Genomic DNA, 16,073 nt, shown 5'->3' with positions numbered 1-16,073 from the left:
CTTCGTGGCCTCAATGTGCCCCTTGCTTGTAGCATGCCACTTTATCGCTGCAAAACCATGCTGTTCGCAGTTAATTGATAGTCTGACTGCAGACAATGCCAAATCCACTGGCATCGCTGCCTTGGCGACACCGAGATGATATAGTGTCACCATTTTCGTCCATCTTGTTCAGGATGTTGACGGTGAACTTGGTGGAATGACCTGAGGCTCCAAGACGGCGAGACACAAACAATGCGAAAAGCAATTCCCCTCAAGAAACATGTAGCTATACGCTGTTTGCTAATCCCGCCGAGGACGGAATAAGTCTTTGTTGCTAGCCATTCCACGGCGAACCTAGTTTTCCACGAGTTTTGCTCCGCGACTGGAGTCGCGTTCCGTGAAAATCCTCAAACAACACGAAGCTGCCAATTAACTGCGCCAGGTCACGGCTGGTGCGAAGCTTGTCCGCCATCTTGCCAGATTCTCGGTTTACGGTAAGCGCGTTTAGGAGACTCTGCTGTTATGTCTGCTGTAGAGTTACTGTATATGCTACATTTGGTAGCATATACATTAACTCTAGTCTGCTATGTAGCTACCCCTAACCGTAGTGAGCTTAACCGGTTAATAAGGCTGTCCGTGTGACAGGGGTATAACACTGATTCGAGCAGCGGAACTTAAAAAAGGAGCAAAAACAAGACCGACAAGGACGTCGCTGTACTAACAACTGAAACTTCCAGCTCGCGGCGAGCCGCTCCTTCCAAAGTGCTTTCTTGGGGGTCATGCCAATTTACAACAGTCTGGAGAGGATTATGTCGGTCCCCAAAAGCCTGAGCAAGTCAGACTAGCGCTTAACAAGCCTTCCTATCAATCTGCGTCCGGTCAGGTCCCCCAGAAAGCGCCGGGCGGCGTGGCGCGAAAAATGATGCACGAACCCATTCCTCTCGCGGCACGAAAATTTTGCCGCGCAGCAGCTTTGGAGTGGCGCGTTTTGCCGCCAGTGGCGCGCTGCGCACGTTTTTACGCTAGCGTGCTTAAAGTTTGGCGCAGTTTTGGCGCAAAACAGCGGAGATATAGCAGGATGTAGCAGGTTTCCCGTCTTGGCGCAGTTTGGCGCAATTGGCATAGCTATCACATCACTGTGTTATGGCAGTGCAGGTGCTCAAAAACACACCTTGTGCTTATTGGGCACAAGTAAAATGCACCAGACAATGCTGCATGGTTTTATCAAATATGAGAATTGATGACTTTCCGTGGGACTGCGACAATGCCCCACAACAACACTGCCAGCTCAGACAACTAATCTCGCAGCAGTAGTGAGGACTCAGATTTACTAAAAAAAAAAATAAGAGGGGTCAGTTACAGACTAAGTGAAAAATAGAAGGGCAGTGTGCACTTTATGTAGTGCCTACGTCTGCATTCATTACAAAGGTAAAACTTGTTCATGATTTATTTTTTTGGTTATGTTTGTGATAGCCATCGTAAAAATTCTGACCTGCAACTTGTTTACATTCTTGGAGCTCAAAAGCTTTTTTTCTAGGAAAATTTAAGTCTTGTAATGATTGCACCTCTAAATTTGCAACAATTTTTTTAAGCAATGAGATCATTATGCAAGTAAATAGGGCATTTTGCATGTAAATCGAGCCCTAATGTCAAAATCAATGTCACAATAGAAACACTGATTAGACACATTTCAGGTTAATGGAAATTAGCTCCCACACAATGCCAGCATGGAGTATTGCATACCTGTGAAGCAAGCCGTGCACCATGTTGTTCCGACTTTATTGCTGCAATGATTGAGGCCTCCATAGAATCTGCATGAAGCACATACACAAAAGCACCATCAGAACTATATTTGCAACTATGGCCTGCACAAGAAGGCATGAAAACTTACTACTAATTTTATCAATGATCACTGTGAGCATAACCGAACATTACGTTACTTGTACCAGAATTTACTCTGTGCTGCCAACCTTAAAGCTACTACTCCATGACACTAAGAAACCCAAGCTTACAATACGCATCAACAGATTGGAATTCATGTCAAGCTAACTAGCACTGTTTTCAAGCTGTTAAAAATAAATGGCCATTCAATTCTTTCCAAGTACAACAGAAGAACAAGTATAAGCATTCCAAGCACAGTGGAATTTCGTTGATATGACTTTCACGGTCAATTAAAATAAAAGCGTATTATCTAGAGCTGTGCGAATAGCAAAATTTTGGGTGCGAATCGAATCGAATATTTTTCGCATATTTCTAGAATATTTTCCTAATACTTCGAAGCGAAATTGCAGAAAAAAAGTTAGAGAGCATTTCTAAGCATATTCTTATGAGACAGCAACATGAAAGTGTTTCTTTTCGCTAGGTTGGTGAAGCACTGGCAAGTTGCTGTTTCATAGTTGTCTTATCAAGAATGAGGCAATGTAGAGGCCGAATTCTATTTATGTACATGATTTAGCGCAACCAAACTGTTTTCCGACAACACTTTACATGTGATAGGCAAAGATGCCATTTACTAAGCGTCTCCTCCTGTTTCAACTTCTGTGGAAGCCCTACTGATGTGGCGGACAAGGGTGTGCTCCCTTCAAGTCCGTAGTTCTAAATCTGCCTCGTAGACATCGATATATGAGAACATCTGAAATTTTGGATGCTAAAAAGCTTCGGCTTCCAATTTTTCTGATTTCCTGCCCGAATTTCAGGTTCAAAACAGCATTATTGAGCCCCCACCTCTGCCACATCTTTCATCTCAATGTTGGAACTAGCGTTTTCTTGAGTTAGTACATTTGCGACCATAGCAGAGCTTGAAAGGCAGCTTTGCCACAATACCGAGGTGTGATGAGGTGAAGCATATTGAAAATCTAGGGACCACTTCCAATTGGACGTTAAATGTCTTGGCAGAGTTCGACCATAACGGAGCTTGAAAGGCAGCTTTGCCGCAATACCGGGGTGTGATGAGGTGAAGCATATTAAAAAATCTAGGGACCACTTCCAATCGGACGTTGTCTCTTGGCAAAATTCGACCGTAACGGAGCTTGAAAGGCAGCTTTGCCGCAATACAAGAGTGTAATGGGGTGAAGCATATTAAAAATCTGAAGGGGTCACTTTCAATTGGACGCTGACTGCATTTGTTTTTGGGAAGTTCGAATAGTAAAATTCCAGTGCGAATCGAATAGCAAACACTATTCGAAAAATATTCGAAATTTCGAATATTCGCACACCCCTAGTATTATCCAAAAATCACCTTATCGAAAACAGGGCCCAAAAAATCACGAACTGTACCTACTTGGCACAGAACCTGCTTTTATTAAAGAACTTTAATATAGTCCATCACTTTGCGCTGAACTTTTTGTTTTTCAATGTCCCACAGGAAGCTTTTTGGAATTTGTAGAAATGAGTAGCAGTTTCATCACTGAACTCCTCACCTCCCAAAAGGCTACAAAACGCCTCTAATGCTTTAAAGGGGTACTGACACAAAATTTCGCGGCCGAGATAGCCTGCTAGATCGATTCCCGTGTACGTGCGTGTACTATCTGCAAAATATCGACAGCGAATAAAGCTTTGAAGGTATTTTATATGAATTTTGAAGTTCGCGAGCGCGATCCAGCATTACAGTAGAATCTCGATGATACGATCACGGCTAATACGAATTTCGGGATGATACAAATTTTTCTGTGGTCCCGGCCAAGGCCCATTAATTTACAACGTGCTTGAGTACGGTTGTTACGAACTGATTTTTGACCCGCGTCGTTTGATACGAATAAACGCCGCCCCACCAACGCAACGTTGGCCCCACCGACGGCCGCGGAAGATAGCAGCGTGCACTTACGGCGCTGGAATGCGTGCGGCGCCGCCGGTTTGGCACGTTGCCAGCGCCGCCGGCGAGCAGCGCGCGACAGCCTCCAAGATCTGCGTGTATCGGAGGCCGGAGTGTGCCTTTTGCTTTCTCTTGAAGATTACAGATGGCGCTGGCCACGTTTTTTTTTTTTTCTTGGTGCGGAGGCAGGCCGGCAGGCGGAGACGCCGGAGAGGGAGAGGCACGGCCCGCGGGAGCTTCTTTCTTCTATGCGTGCCGTCGGACAGAGTGGTTGTGGTTGCTGTGCTCGAGCCGCGTTCTTGCTTTGTTGTGATAGTGCCTTTTTTGCCGAGTGGCAGCAAGCTATGTCTCGCAAGCGGAAAGCCCTCTCCTTTAAGGAGAAACTGGACATTCTTCGAAAGGTCGATGAGGATCCCAAAAGAAAACGCACGGAGTTGGCTAAGGAGCTAGGCCTCGCAACGTCGACATTAAGCACAATTGTTGGACAGCGGGACTCAATAATGAAGAATGTGCTTTCATTTAACGTCAACGCGAGGCAAGCGAAGACAGCCCAACACGTGAAGCTTGAAGAAGCTCTTCTGACCTGGTTTAAGGAGGTTACTGCAGCTGGTGTGAACATCGATGGCAAAGTGTTGCGTGAGAAAGCCGACGAGATCGCACTTGCTCTGCGCATCGACGGATTTCAGGCCTCAGGTGGGTGGCTGCACCGTTTCAAGACGAGACACGGTCTCGTTTACAAAAGCGTCTGTGGGGAAGCGAAGAAGGCTGACGAGACCGTTGTTAGCGACTGGCTCGCGAAGCTGCAGTCACTCATCTCTGGGTATGAGCCTCGTGATGTTTTTAACGCAGACGAGGCTGGCCTGTTTTTTAACCTTCAGCCTGAGAAGAGCCTTTGCTTAAAAGGCGAAGCGTGCCAAGGAGGCAAGAAAAGCAAAGAGCGAATAACGGTGCTTTTGTGCTGTAACGCCGACGGGTCGGAGAAACTTAAGCTGACGGTAATTGGCAAATCCCAAAAGCCTCGGTGTTTCAAGCGCGAGAGCCATTTGCCGTGCGTCTATCGCGCAAACAAAAAGGCGTGGATGGCGGCGGCCCTGTTCGAAGAATTTCTGTCGCTCCTTGACAGAAGGATGGCCTGCAAGAATCGGAAGATTGTTTTGATTCTTGACCAGTGCGCCGCCCACCCGAGGCAAGTAACGCTCCAAAACGTCAAACTGATCTTTTTGCCCGCGAACACGACGACGCACCTGCAACCGCTTGACGCTGGAATAATAAAAAACCTCAAGCATCATTTCAAGGGCCTTCTTGTGCGCCGCCTACTTGCCAATATTGACAGAAAACACGAAGGCGACCTGCGAATAAGCCTCCTGGACGCCATCCATTTTATCGCTATGGCTTGGGATCGAGTAACGCTGACTACCATAGCAAACTGCTTTGCGAAATGCGGCTTCTTCAGGAGTTCCGAAGAGGTGCCCTCAGAGCAGGAAGAGCCAATTGAGGGTTGGGAACTGCTTGATGCTGGGTGTACAGCTGAAGACTTCTGCACGGCGGATGACAACCTCGCCACTTGTGGTGCGCGCACGGTGGAGGATATTGTTGAGGAGGCCACATGCGAGGTTGCCGATTCCAGCGATGATGGCGACAACATAGACGAGGGCGATGGTGAAGGACCACCACCGGCGGCTGAAACGCTGCACGCGCTCGACGTCCTGAGGCGTGCTATGGCCGCTGATGAAATCAGCGACGACACGTGCACGCGTTTTTACGGATTTCAAAGAAGTCTGCTGAGTGACTTCGCGAAAAAAAAGAAGCAGAAAGACATTAGAGATTTTTTCTGCAAGAAATAAATGTTTTTTTTATGTGTTCCTAAAAATGAGTTTGCCTCTGACTGTTAATATAGCTAGTTTTACATGTGTTTGGGTGATACGAATTTCGGCTAATACGAATATTTTTCGTGACCCCGCGGGATTCGTATCATCGAGATTCTACTGTATAGGCAGCACCTGGTGCATTGACACCCTCGGAGGTGACCCGAGGTGACCCCCCTACTTCCCCTACGTAACCGTTGCAGCCGGTACAAGTTATGATGACGTCATAGCCGCCATTTATGTTTTGACGTGCTTCCCGACGAATCGCTCGTCGCAAGCGGGTCAAACCTGAAGTGATTCACCACGTCGAAAATTCCTTCCATCCCTGCCGCAAGAAAATTGTCGCCATCAGACGACGATGAGCCCGACGATGACAGACCGCGCGGAAATGCGTCACAGTTCTGTGTGCTCACGTGACCGAGCGTTTCACTCGCTAGGTGGTGATAGTTGCACCCGGCGGCTTGACATTTTTGGAGCTCTGTCAAACCGAAACTGAGGCTGTGTCGGTAATGAAGAGCTTGCAATTAATTATCTGTTGCGCGCTGCAGCAAATGATGTGCCGTGTTATGACTAACAGGCCCCCAGCAACACATTGCAGCAAAAAAACGCGCAGCGAAAATTTTTGTGTCAGGACTCCTTTAAGTGTATAGTCAGTAGTCAGTGACCATTTCAAAGAATGAGGCAAGCCAATCCAATTCGAAAGTGCGAACATTGATCCCAGTGTTTGCTGCCCTACCACTAGCGCTGGGGTATCTTGATGGGCCAGCGCCACACGGGTGTAGTGCCCTGAAAATTGAAACCATGCATGGTTTTCAGACATTTTCCCGATTGTATTACCCAAGCCCACATGAAAATACGCCCGTATTAGCCGTATGAAAATGCCTTACATCTATGTGGTGTCAGCCGGGAACAGACAAAATAAAACATATTATGCCGCGAAACATAATATTAAGTGAGATCGCATCAATGAGATTTCACTGTAGTTACTATGATTTACCGTTACAAGTACCACCCAGTGTTCTACACGTTCCTCTAAAAGAGGGACAAAAGTTCACTCCTCGTTCCTTCCCAATCTTAGAACAAGTTCCCGTAACAAGTTCTTTCAATGCGTAAGGAACGCGTTCCAGTTACTTTTCAAACATTGGAATGTGTCATTAATGACTTCAAAGGGTCGTGAAACGTTTTCTGAGAATTTTCAACTATGTATATTCGGAATCCTGGCCGCCCATTCGATACTATACCTCGACTCATTTCATCGTCCGGGTTCATTTAATGACTATAAAATCACAATTACGATTTCCCAGTTCACGTTCCCCTCAACTGTACAGCTGACGTCACTTAAGTCAGCCAATGAAAACTCTCTGTCGTCGACAAAACACGGCGACGCAGCGATGTTCGCTGATACATAGTTGGCCGAGATTTGTAGCATCATAGCGTCTCGATTGTGACGCCAGCAGCTTGTGAAAGTGAACGTTGTTTGCACCTTGATAAGTTGTACGGCACTGTCTGACGACGCACACGGTTGGCATAGCGAGGACTAAGCCACACAAAACACGCCGTAAAACATGACCTAACGCAACCAGAGAGAAAAAACTGAGACACTGCACCGTGTGAGCGAAGGCAAGAATACACACGACGGAGCCTGGATGTAATTGAAAGCGGAAGCAAGCAGATCAAGTCTGTTTGCTTGACCCCTACCTACCCCTTAAGGTCATGTGGGCATTCTGTGATAAAACCGACTCGTGACTGCCGCATGGGGTCTTGCTCAATTCTTCGAACATAAGCATGCAACATTTCAAGAAACAGATGTGATGGCCACAATAAGAAACTGCCACAATGCTGGCTGCTGCTCCACTTCCAAGCAGGCCCCACCAGCAGTATGAGTGCATAGTTCTGTACCTTGGAAGTCTCATGTTGCAACTCTATGAATGCAGGGCCTCTGTGAAAATGTGAAATTGTCCAAGGCACATAAATTATGCGCAAGAACACTGACAGATCGCCATACTAAATTATGTGCAAGTCCACACTGAATTTGATTATCTCTGGGAGCTTTGAGAAAGGCAGGAGACGTGACATTGGGTGGGGTGACAACCACCATTTGGTGTTCACCACAAGCTCTTTTAGTTGTAGCCTCCGAGGTTGCACAAGAGTGTTTTTACTATTTTACACTCTTGAAAGACACCATTATGGAGCAGCATTGGAGCAGTTTCTCTCACTTGTAGCATGGATGTAGCAACTTTTATGAAATGTAGCACATTGGAGCAACTGTAGCAGCATTCCCATCACTGTATCGGTTCATGTAACTCTTTGTTTAACATGACGACTGCATGGGGTCTTTTTCCGAAGTGGTGTGAAGTACTGGAATGGCTCTGTGGTAGAACACCGGATCGTCATGCAGAGAACCTGGGTTCGATTCCAGCTCGAACATGGCTGTTATCTCATTTTTTTAGGTCACAGGAGTTTTGGTAGCGCATGCTGCATTTATCAAGAGCTGCGTCTGATGAGGAACATAAGACTTTCGCCTTAATAACTGAAGAGACACGCACATTTACAACCATCCAGAGAGCAATAAGCAAGTGCCCAGGACACCCTTATTAGAAAGCTCTATACAGAGAAAAAAGAATCAATTGAAGAAGCACATGCCAATAAGAGACTAAATTACTGCTCACCCATTTTCTGCTCAAGAAGGTTTTGAAGTTTGATGTTTTGCTGCCGCTCTTCATGTAGCCTCTCCTCTGAAACTCGCAGTCTTTCTTCAAGCTCGGCAATCTTGTTCTCTGCTTCCTGGAGCAGCCTGCGAGGCACTTGTTCTTCTTCTTCTTCTTCAGTCTCAGAGTCCAAATCCTCCCTGCATCTTTTCCCTGATATCTTGCTGGTCGCTGGCTTCTTTGGCACTTTTGAATGGTGCTGTCTTTGTTTTGCACCCTAGTAAGGAAGAAACAGTAAGAAGAAAACTGTGCTGCACCAGATCTGCTTTAGCCCACTTCATAAATGTTCAAGCATCGTTGCTGTTAAATACTCCCGTCAAGGCACCAGTATACAAATGAAAGGTGAGATCAGTTATTTAAGCTTGCCGAGACATTTCCCAGTGGCCTGAAGCATACCATTAGAACATCGAATGCACGGGCAACCCCAGTTTTTTCTTACAATCCAAACTGTCAAGCCTTAATCTGCGCTCTGTCGAATCAGCAGCATGCACGACACGACAAATATGAAAAGCTTAAGTTTAAGTAAGCTTGCTTTGAAAGGGTATTCGAAGATTAATCTACCTTATGACAGAGAGACTGCTTCACATGGCATGAAACTCTCGCAATTCTATGCCAGCAACACAGCTCAAAACAGCTCATCTGTGCACAGAAGTGTATACAGTCACCAGTGCAAGCAGACTTTTTGCAAGTCCAGTGTATGAGTTTTGTACGATGCTCATCAATTGATCATTAATTCCCGCCTCTTGATGCGACCCAGGCTACATAACAAATCTGGCCTTTCTTAAAACACTCTCACATGGTTGACGACCCGCACCCATACATAGCCCATTGCTCTCCTTCCTATTCAGATTTTTCTGTCTACATCGTTGGCACTGTTTAATAACATTCTTTTGCAGAGCTGCCATCTTTGTCCATTAGGTGTCTTCGAAAAACATGAAGCGTAATTTATTGGTTTTAATATCAAACATAATTATTACCTGGAGTGTTGACTTCTTGAGGCGAATGCCTTGGCTGCTATCTTCAAGCACCTTCTTTGGCACAATCTTTCCTTGCTTTAACATACGAGCGACTAGGTCATCTATGCCATCTGAAGAAAATCAATCAATCAATCATCAATCAATCAATCAAAGTAACATAATCAGAGAATACAATACAGGTAAATATGCAGGAGGAGGTCCAAACTGCAGGTTACAAACCGCAGGTGGGACCCCCCTTGGCAATACACTAGAGAAATGAATAAAGCGAACATAGGATAATAAAAAATATTTTCAATATGTTACAAATAAGAAAGACGTCACCAAATATTTCAGCGATTACTAATGACTCCTGAAATACAGCGAGTTAACAAAGTTAGTGGTGTGCAAGATTTATACAACTGAATAAAAACATGCTTAGCTTTCACCTAAAAACATGCTTTTTTTTAGTTCATTGTAGAGTGCATTCCATAATAAAATGCATGAGAAAACTATATGCATTTTTCCATTATTAGTGTGTACAGTAAAACCTCGGTAATTTGTACTCGGTTAATTGGGAATCCCGGATAACTTGTATTATTTGCGCGGTCCCAAATTTTTACATGTAAATTTAACCGGATAATTGGTGCGGCCAGTCTGCGACTTCCCGGTTAATTGGCACACTTGGACGCGACTTCCAAGATATGCAAAGGGTGTTGCGAATCTCGGAGGCTGTAACTAAAACATGCATTTTTTTTTTGATGTACGGATCTCGAAGGCCATGTTTTTTTTTACCGGAAATACGTCGTAGACGCCATGTTTTAGCAATTGCCAGGCGGCGATGCGTGCGGTTGCGATCATGATCATCATCATCTCAACAGCGATGTTAGCCACTCTAGCGAAGTGAATGTTTTGTGGAGTCTTTGTGCCATTTGGATGTCGGCTGGCGAGCATTGTGCGATTCGGTGCGACTGCTCCATTTGTCTCCTGTCTCCGCTTGAGTGTCTTCCCTGTGAATTAGTTGATTGAGGTGTGCTTGGAAGGAAGATGCCGAAGTACAAGAGCTTGTCCCTGCACGAAAAGGTGTGCTTAATTGAAGAGGCCAGCAAGTCGACGGCGTCGAAAATGGCTCTCACCGAAAAGCACCACGTGCCTCTGTCAACGCTGTGCAACATCATCAAGAATAAGGAGAAAATTCTCGATGCTTACAGCAAGACGCACTCGTCAAAGCGTACACGAGTACGCCCGCCTACGTACGGCCGACGTTGAAGCAGCTCTGATCGACTGGCTGCAGAAAGCTAACGCAGCACACCTTCCTGTGAATGGGACCATATTGCGTGAGAAGGCCAACCAGCTGGCGCTGCAACTTGGACATTCTGAGTTTAAATGCAGCAATGGATGGTTTTGCCGATTTAAGGAGCGCAACAACCTGACATTCGTGACTGTTTGTGGCGAGAGTGGCAGCGCAGATCAGTCTGTTGTCGACGGCTGGAAGCAGCACACCTTGGCTCCACTACTCGCCAAGTACGAAGCAGCAGATGTTTACAACCTTGATGAAGCTGCTCTGTTCCAAAATGTTGCCTACGAAGACGTTCGCTTTGAAGGAGGCAGACATTAGGGGCGGAAACAGAACAAAGATAGAATCACTGTTTTTGTTTGGTGCAAGCATGTGCGGTGAGCACAAGCTGCCACTGCTTGTTATTGGGAAGACAGAAAGCCTCGTTTGTTTCAAAATGCACGACTGCCATCCAAGGATGACCTGATCTATAAAAACAACAAGAAAGCTTGGATGACGGCCTGCACTCTTTGAAGAATACGTGCGGCACCTTGACCGCAAGTTTGCGGCCGCAGGGCGCAGCGTTTTGTTTCGTCGTCGATAATTGCCCAGCTCACGGCGACATTCAGAACCTGCAGGCAATCAGGCTGGTCTTTCTACCCCCGAACATGACGTCGCTATCGCAGGCCGATGGACCAGGGCGTCATACACCATACCAGGAAAATATATCGCTACAATCTGTTGAAGCGAATGCTCCTTTGCTATGACAACGGAAAGGAGTATAACATGACCTCCCGGTGGTATTTGCCTCATTGTTCACGCATGGAAGCAGGTGGAGGCCACCGTTATTCGACGGTGTTTGAGCACGCCGGGTTTGTGAAAGAAGAGGCAACGTCCCGCTGAGTTTGCTGTCACCGCTGTCACTGCCCGTTTGATGAAGAAGGGGAGACTCTCTGCGCTCGATATGAGGCTTTGCACGCGGACGAGGAGTGCACTCCAACGGATCTCCGAGTACGCAAAATGTCGAGTGCCACAGTGCAGACGTGTTTACGCCGACATCGACAGCGCGATAGCTGCGAGATCGACCGATTCGGCCTCTAATGTTGACAGCGATGACGAGCCCTCCCGAGCACCCCCTTTGGCGGATGTCATCGATGCCTTGATGTTTGTGCGCAGCTTCGTCGAGTGCAACGGCGGCGAGGCTGAGATGCTGCGCCTCATTGACAGGCTGGAAAATATGACTTTCAGTCTGGGAACTACCGAACGCATCAGTCACGCATGGAGAATTTTTCTCCAAGTAGGCTGACTTGCCACAATAAGGTGTGACTTCCGTACATCACGTTTTCTGGCTGATTCCTTGATTTCGCGTTGTTTCGGATAATTGGGAATCCCGCTTAATTGGATATTTTTCCGGTCCCGAGGCCTTCGAATTAACGAGGTTTTACTGTATTTGAAGGAGCAGAAGGTTATTATGGAGCTCAAATAATGCAAGCGACTCCAATTTTTGGCACTTCTAATGGCCACTGAGGCTACTGATGAAAAAACAAGAAAATAAGGAAGTGGCTGAGACTCTACGGAAGTGCTAAATAATACCTGTGTTATACGCCCACTTATGATCATGATTGGGCCTGATCCAGATAGACTTTCTTGATCATGAATATTTTGAGGATATCTTTATATTGACACCATATTTTGTTGCGTGTAACTCGCCCCTGCATACAACCTCACACCCTTAACTACAAACAGCCGAAAAATACAATAATAAAAAAATTCGGCAGATCCCACACGTTGTGGGAATCGGTTTCATGCAAAGCAGTCAGCGAGTACTTCTACGCTGTATTTTATTACTTCGAGCCAAGCATTACGAGGCGGATCGACGTGTTTTTGTAAGTATAGTAGCTGTGTGCACATAGTGGGCTTACCAGGCACATTGACAACACTGGCATTTAAAGGGTAACTTACGGTGCGACGTAAAGTCAGCCCTTACATTAGAGTACATACCTCAGTATTATCGAAACTAAGCGCACTTTATGATGCAATCACGTGAAGATCATACTTAACTTTCATTAATGAATTCCTCTGGGGTCAAGCAATGCTTCAATATAGCTTGCTGAATCATACGAATACAATTGTAAAGTTTATTAGACTGCTATAAAAGCGAAGCCAACCCTGGAACCACAGACATTAATGTGATATGACACCTTTATCGCAGGAGTACATGTGTAGTGTTTACTGCTTTCTTATAAAATTAGATAGCCAGCGCCAAAACCACAATTGATGTTGCACCGACATTACGCCTGCATAGGCTGTTTTTCCAAACCAGTTTACAGACCTGGCGTGGCTCTGTGGTAGAATACCTGATTGCCACGCAGAATGCTTGGGTTCGATTCCTGCTGGGATCCTAATTTTTATTCTTTCTATTCCTCGGGTTAATAAGAAGTGGAAATTTTAAGGGCTCATTTTTCTTTGTTAACAAAGAAAAACGAGCCCTTAAAATTTCCACTTCTTTCCTTCATTCATAGCGAGGGTCTCGTACTGGCAGACTTGATGCTTTCAGGTAGTATGCGAGGGATTATTGGTCAGCTGCCAGCTCGTAATAAGTTCACGTGCTACGTGACGCCAACAGGCAGAAAAAAGAGTGTTCCACACTCGCCGTCATGGCTACTGGCGGTGCCTGACTGACACTCCCACGTTTAAATGTACATATATACCCCATAAAGTGGACGGGGGGTTGGCCGCCACGGTAGCTCAGTTGGTAGAGTATCGGACGCGTTATTCGAAGGTCGCAGGTTCTGTCCCTGCCCGCGGCAAATTATCTTTTCGTCCACTTTTCTTTCTCCACATTTACCTTACATCATTCTAAAAAGACAGGGCGTGCAAACAGGACACAAGAAAGAAGTCAGGACACCACAAACGCCGACTAACACTGAAGAGACGCACAACGGCTGAAAAGAAAGAAGGCACGAAAACTATCTGCGCATGCCCATGCACAGGCGAACCTATCAATCCGGCACGCGTTGCGGTCTACGTTGAAGATAACTGTTAAGGCATTTGTTTCATCTTTATGCAGTTAATCGACGGTTTGGCTCACGCATGCGTTACCACTATTCTCGATATGCCATGCTTCTATCATCAGGCGCGTTTTCTTCATTTCTATGACGGTACAACACTGCGCATTCATCGAATTTTGGCGTGCACTTCCATCTCGACAATGTAAAATAGATTAGAGGTGAGCCTCCTGTTAGCGATCTCTTATGTTCTAATAATCTCTGGTTGATGCATCGGCCCGTCTGTCCTACGTAGAAGCGGCCGCAGCTGAAAGGGATCTTATACACCACGCTCGTACGGCAATCATTGATTTGTTGGTGTGTTTTACGAAACAATATCGTCCGCTTCTTGTCTTTACTCGCTCATTCTTCCTCTGCACAGCGGCGCAAATCTTACCTAGCTATTGGCAGCCGTGAAAACAACATTAACGCCGTATCTACTTCCTACTTTCTTTAGCCTGTGAGACACGCAATGAATGTACGGTATACCTACGACACGTTTCTTCTTATCGTTTTCTGCAACCATGCTCGGACTTAACACAATAGACTTCTTTAAACGTTCAGCGACCGTGGCCACTGCATCACGAGGATACCCTACATCTAAAAGACGCGTACCTGTGCGTTAAAGCTATCACTCATTTTGTGCTCACGACCCTTGGTGAGGGCTGATTTAAGGCAAGACATGGCGATACCGTTTTTTACAACCTTCGAGTGCTTCGACGAAAATTTAACAGCGGTTTCGAAGATCTAGGAGAATACTGCCAGCACACGTGGTTTCTTCTGGAACGTTAAAGAAATGTCTAGAAATTGTATTCCATTATTCTGAGGCACCTCTTTAGTAATCTCAGCCCCACCTCCATTAATTTCAAATTTTTCGCTCACGGAAGTTACCACCTTTTCAAAGTCCTCACCACTACAAAGATCAAGTAATCGTCCACATAACGAAACACCTTAATAACCGAATTACCTAAGGCGCCTTCCAAAAGATTGTCAATCTTGCTAAGGTATAAATCACTAAGAACCGGAGCAACCTTAGAACCAATACATATCCCTGATTTCTGCACATAAACGCCTTCCTTCCAACCTACAAGCGTCGACTTAAATACATGGAAAGGATTCTAGAAAAGGCCCCGGTAGAAACACCACATTTATCGGTGAAAACGGTCTGGTGCGCTTGTTCGTTAATACATTCACTAACACAATTTAACAACCCCATGCGGCAAAAGATGGGGAGTTTTGGGGAGTTGTCTTTGCCGCATGGGGAGTTGTTAAATTGTGTTAGTGAATGTATTAACGAACAAGGCGCACCAGACCGTTTTCACCGATAAATGTGGTGTTTCTACCGGGCCTTTCTAGAAATCCTTTCCATGTATTTAAATGTCGACGCTTGTATGTGGAAGGAAGGCGTTTATGTGCAGAAATCAGGAGTAGTATTGGTTCTAAGGTTGCTCCGGTTCTTAGTGATTTATACCTTAGCAAGATTGACAATCTTTTGAAGGCGCCTTAGGTAATTCGGTTATTAAGGTGTTTCGTTATGTGGACGATTACTTGATCTTTTGTAGTGGTGAGGACTTTGAAAGGTGGTAGCTTCCGTGAGCGAAAATTTGAAATTAATGGAGGTGGGCTGAGATTTACTAAAGAGGTGCCTCAGAATAATGGAATACAATTTCTAGACATTCTTTAACGTTCCAGAAGAACACGTGTGCTGGCAGTATTCTCCTAGATCTTCGAAACCGCTGTTAAATTTTTCGTCGAAGCACTCGAAGGTTGTAAAAAACGGTATCGCCATGTCTTGCCTTAATCAGCCCCACCAAGTCGTGTGAGCACAAAATGAGTGATAGCTTTAACGCACAGGTTACGCGTCTTTTAGATGTAGGGTATCCTCGTGATGCAGTGGCCACGGTCGCTGAACGTTTAAAGAAGTCTATTGTGTTAAGTCCGAGCATGGTTGCAGAAACGATAAGAAAAACGTGTCGGAGTATACCGTACATTCATTGCGTGTCTCACAGCTAAAGAAAGTAGGAAGTAGATACGGCGTTAATGTTGTTTTCACGGCTGCCATAAGCTAGGTAGATTTGCGCCGCTGTGCCGAGGAAGAATGAGCGAGTAAAAGACAAGAAGCGGACCGATTTTGTTTCGTAAAACACACCAACAAATTCACTGATTGCCGTACGAGCGTGGTGTATAAGATCCCTTTCAGCTGCGGCCGCTTCTACGTAGGACAGACGGTCCGATGCATCAACCAGAGATTATTAGAACATAAGAGATCGCTAACAGGAGGCTCACCTCTAATCTATCTTTACATGGTCGAGATTGTAGTGCACGCCAAAATTCGATGAATGCGCAGTGTTGTACCGTCATAGAATGAAAAACGCGCCTGATGATAGAAGCATGGCATATCGAGAATATGGTAACGCATGCGTGAGCCACCGTC

The 16,073-nt window shown here is 45.7% G+C and overlaps 1 protein-coding gene across 1 annotated transcript in view; it reads right to left on the bottom strand.

Moving 5' to 3' along the window:
- The window catches only part of LOC119402392 (uncharacterized), a 93,162-nt gene that overhangs the window by 67,274 nt on the left and 9,815 nt on the right, over positions 1–16,073 (bottom strand). The window contains exons 2-4 of the mRNA XM_049418363.1: positions 9,341–9,450; positions 8,325–8,580; positions 1,723–1,790 (exon numbers count right to left, since the gene is read on the bottom strand). Coding sequence (XP_049274320.1) covers positions 1,723–1,790; positions 8,325–8,580; positions 9,341–9,450 — 434 coding nt within the window. The remainder of the gene's footprint in view (positions 1–1,722; positions 1,791–8,324; positions 8,581–9,340; positions 9,451–16,073) is intronic.

This window comes from Rhipicephalus sanguineus, chromosome 8 (genome assembly GCF_013339695.2).
Source record: "Rhipicephalus sanguineus isolate Rsan-2018 chromosome 8, BIME_Rsan_1.4, whole genome shotgun sequence".
NCBI classification, from domain to species: domain Eukaryota; kingdom Metazoa; phylum Arthropoda; class Arachnida; order Ixodida; family Ixodidae; genus Rhipicephalus; species Rhipicephalus sanguineus.
The sequence above is the reverse complement of the archived record's forward strand: the minus strand, read 5'-3'. Positions and strand labels throughout refer to the sequence as shown.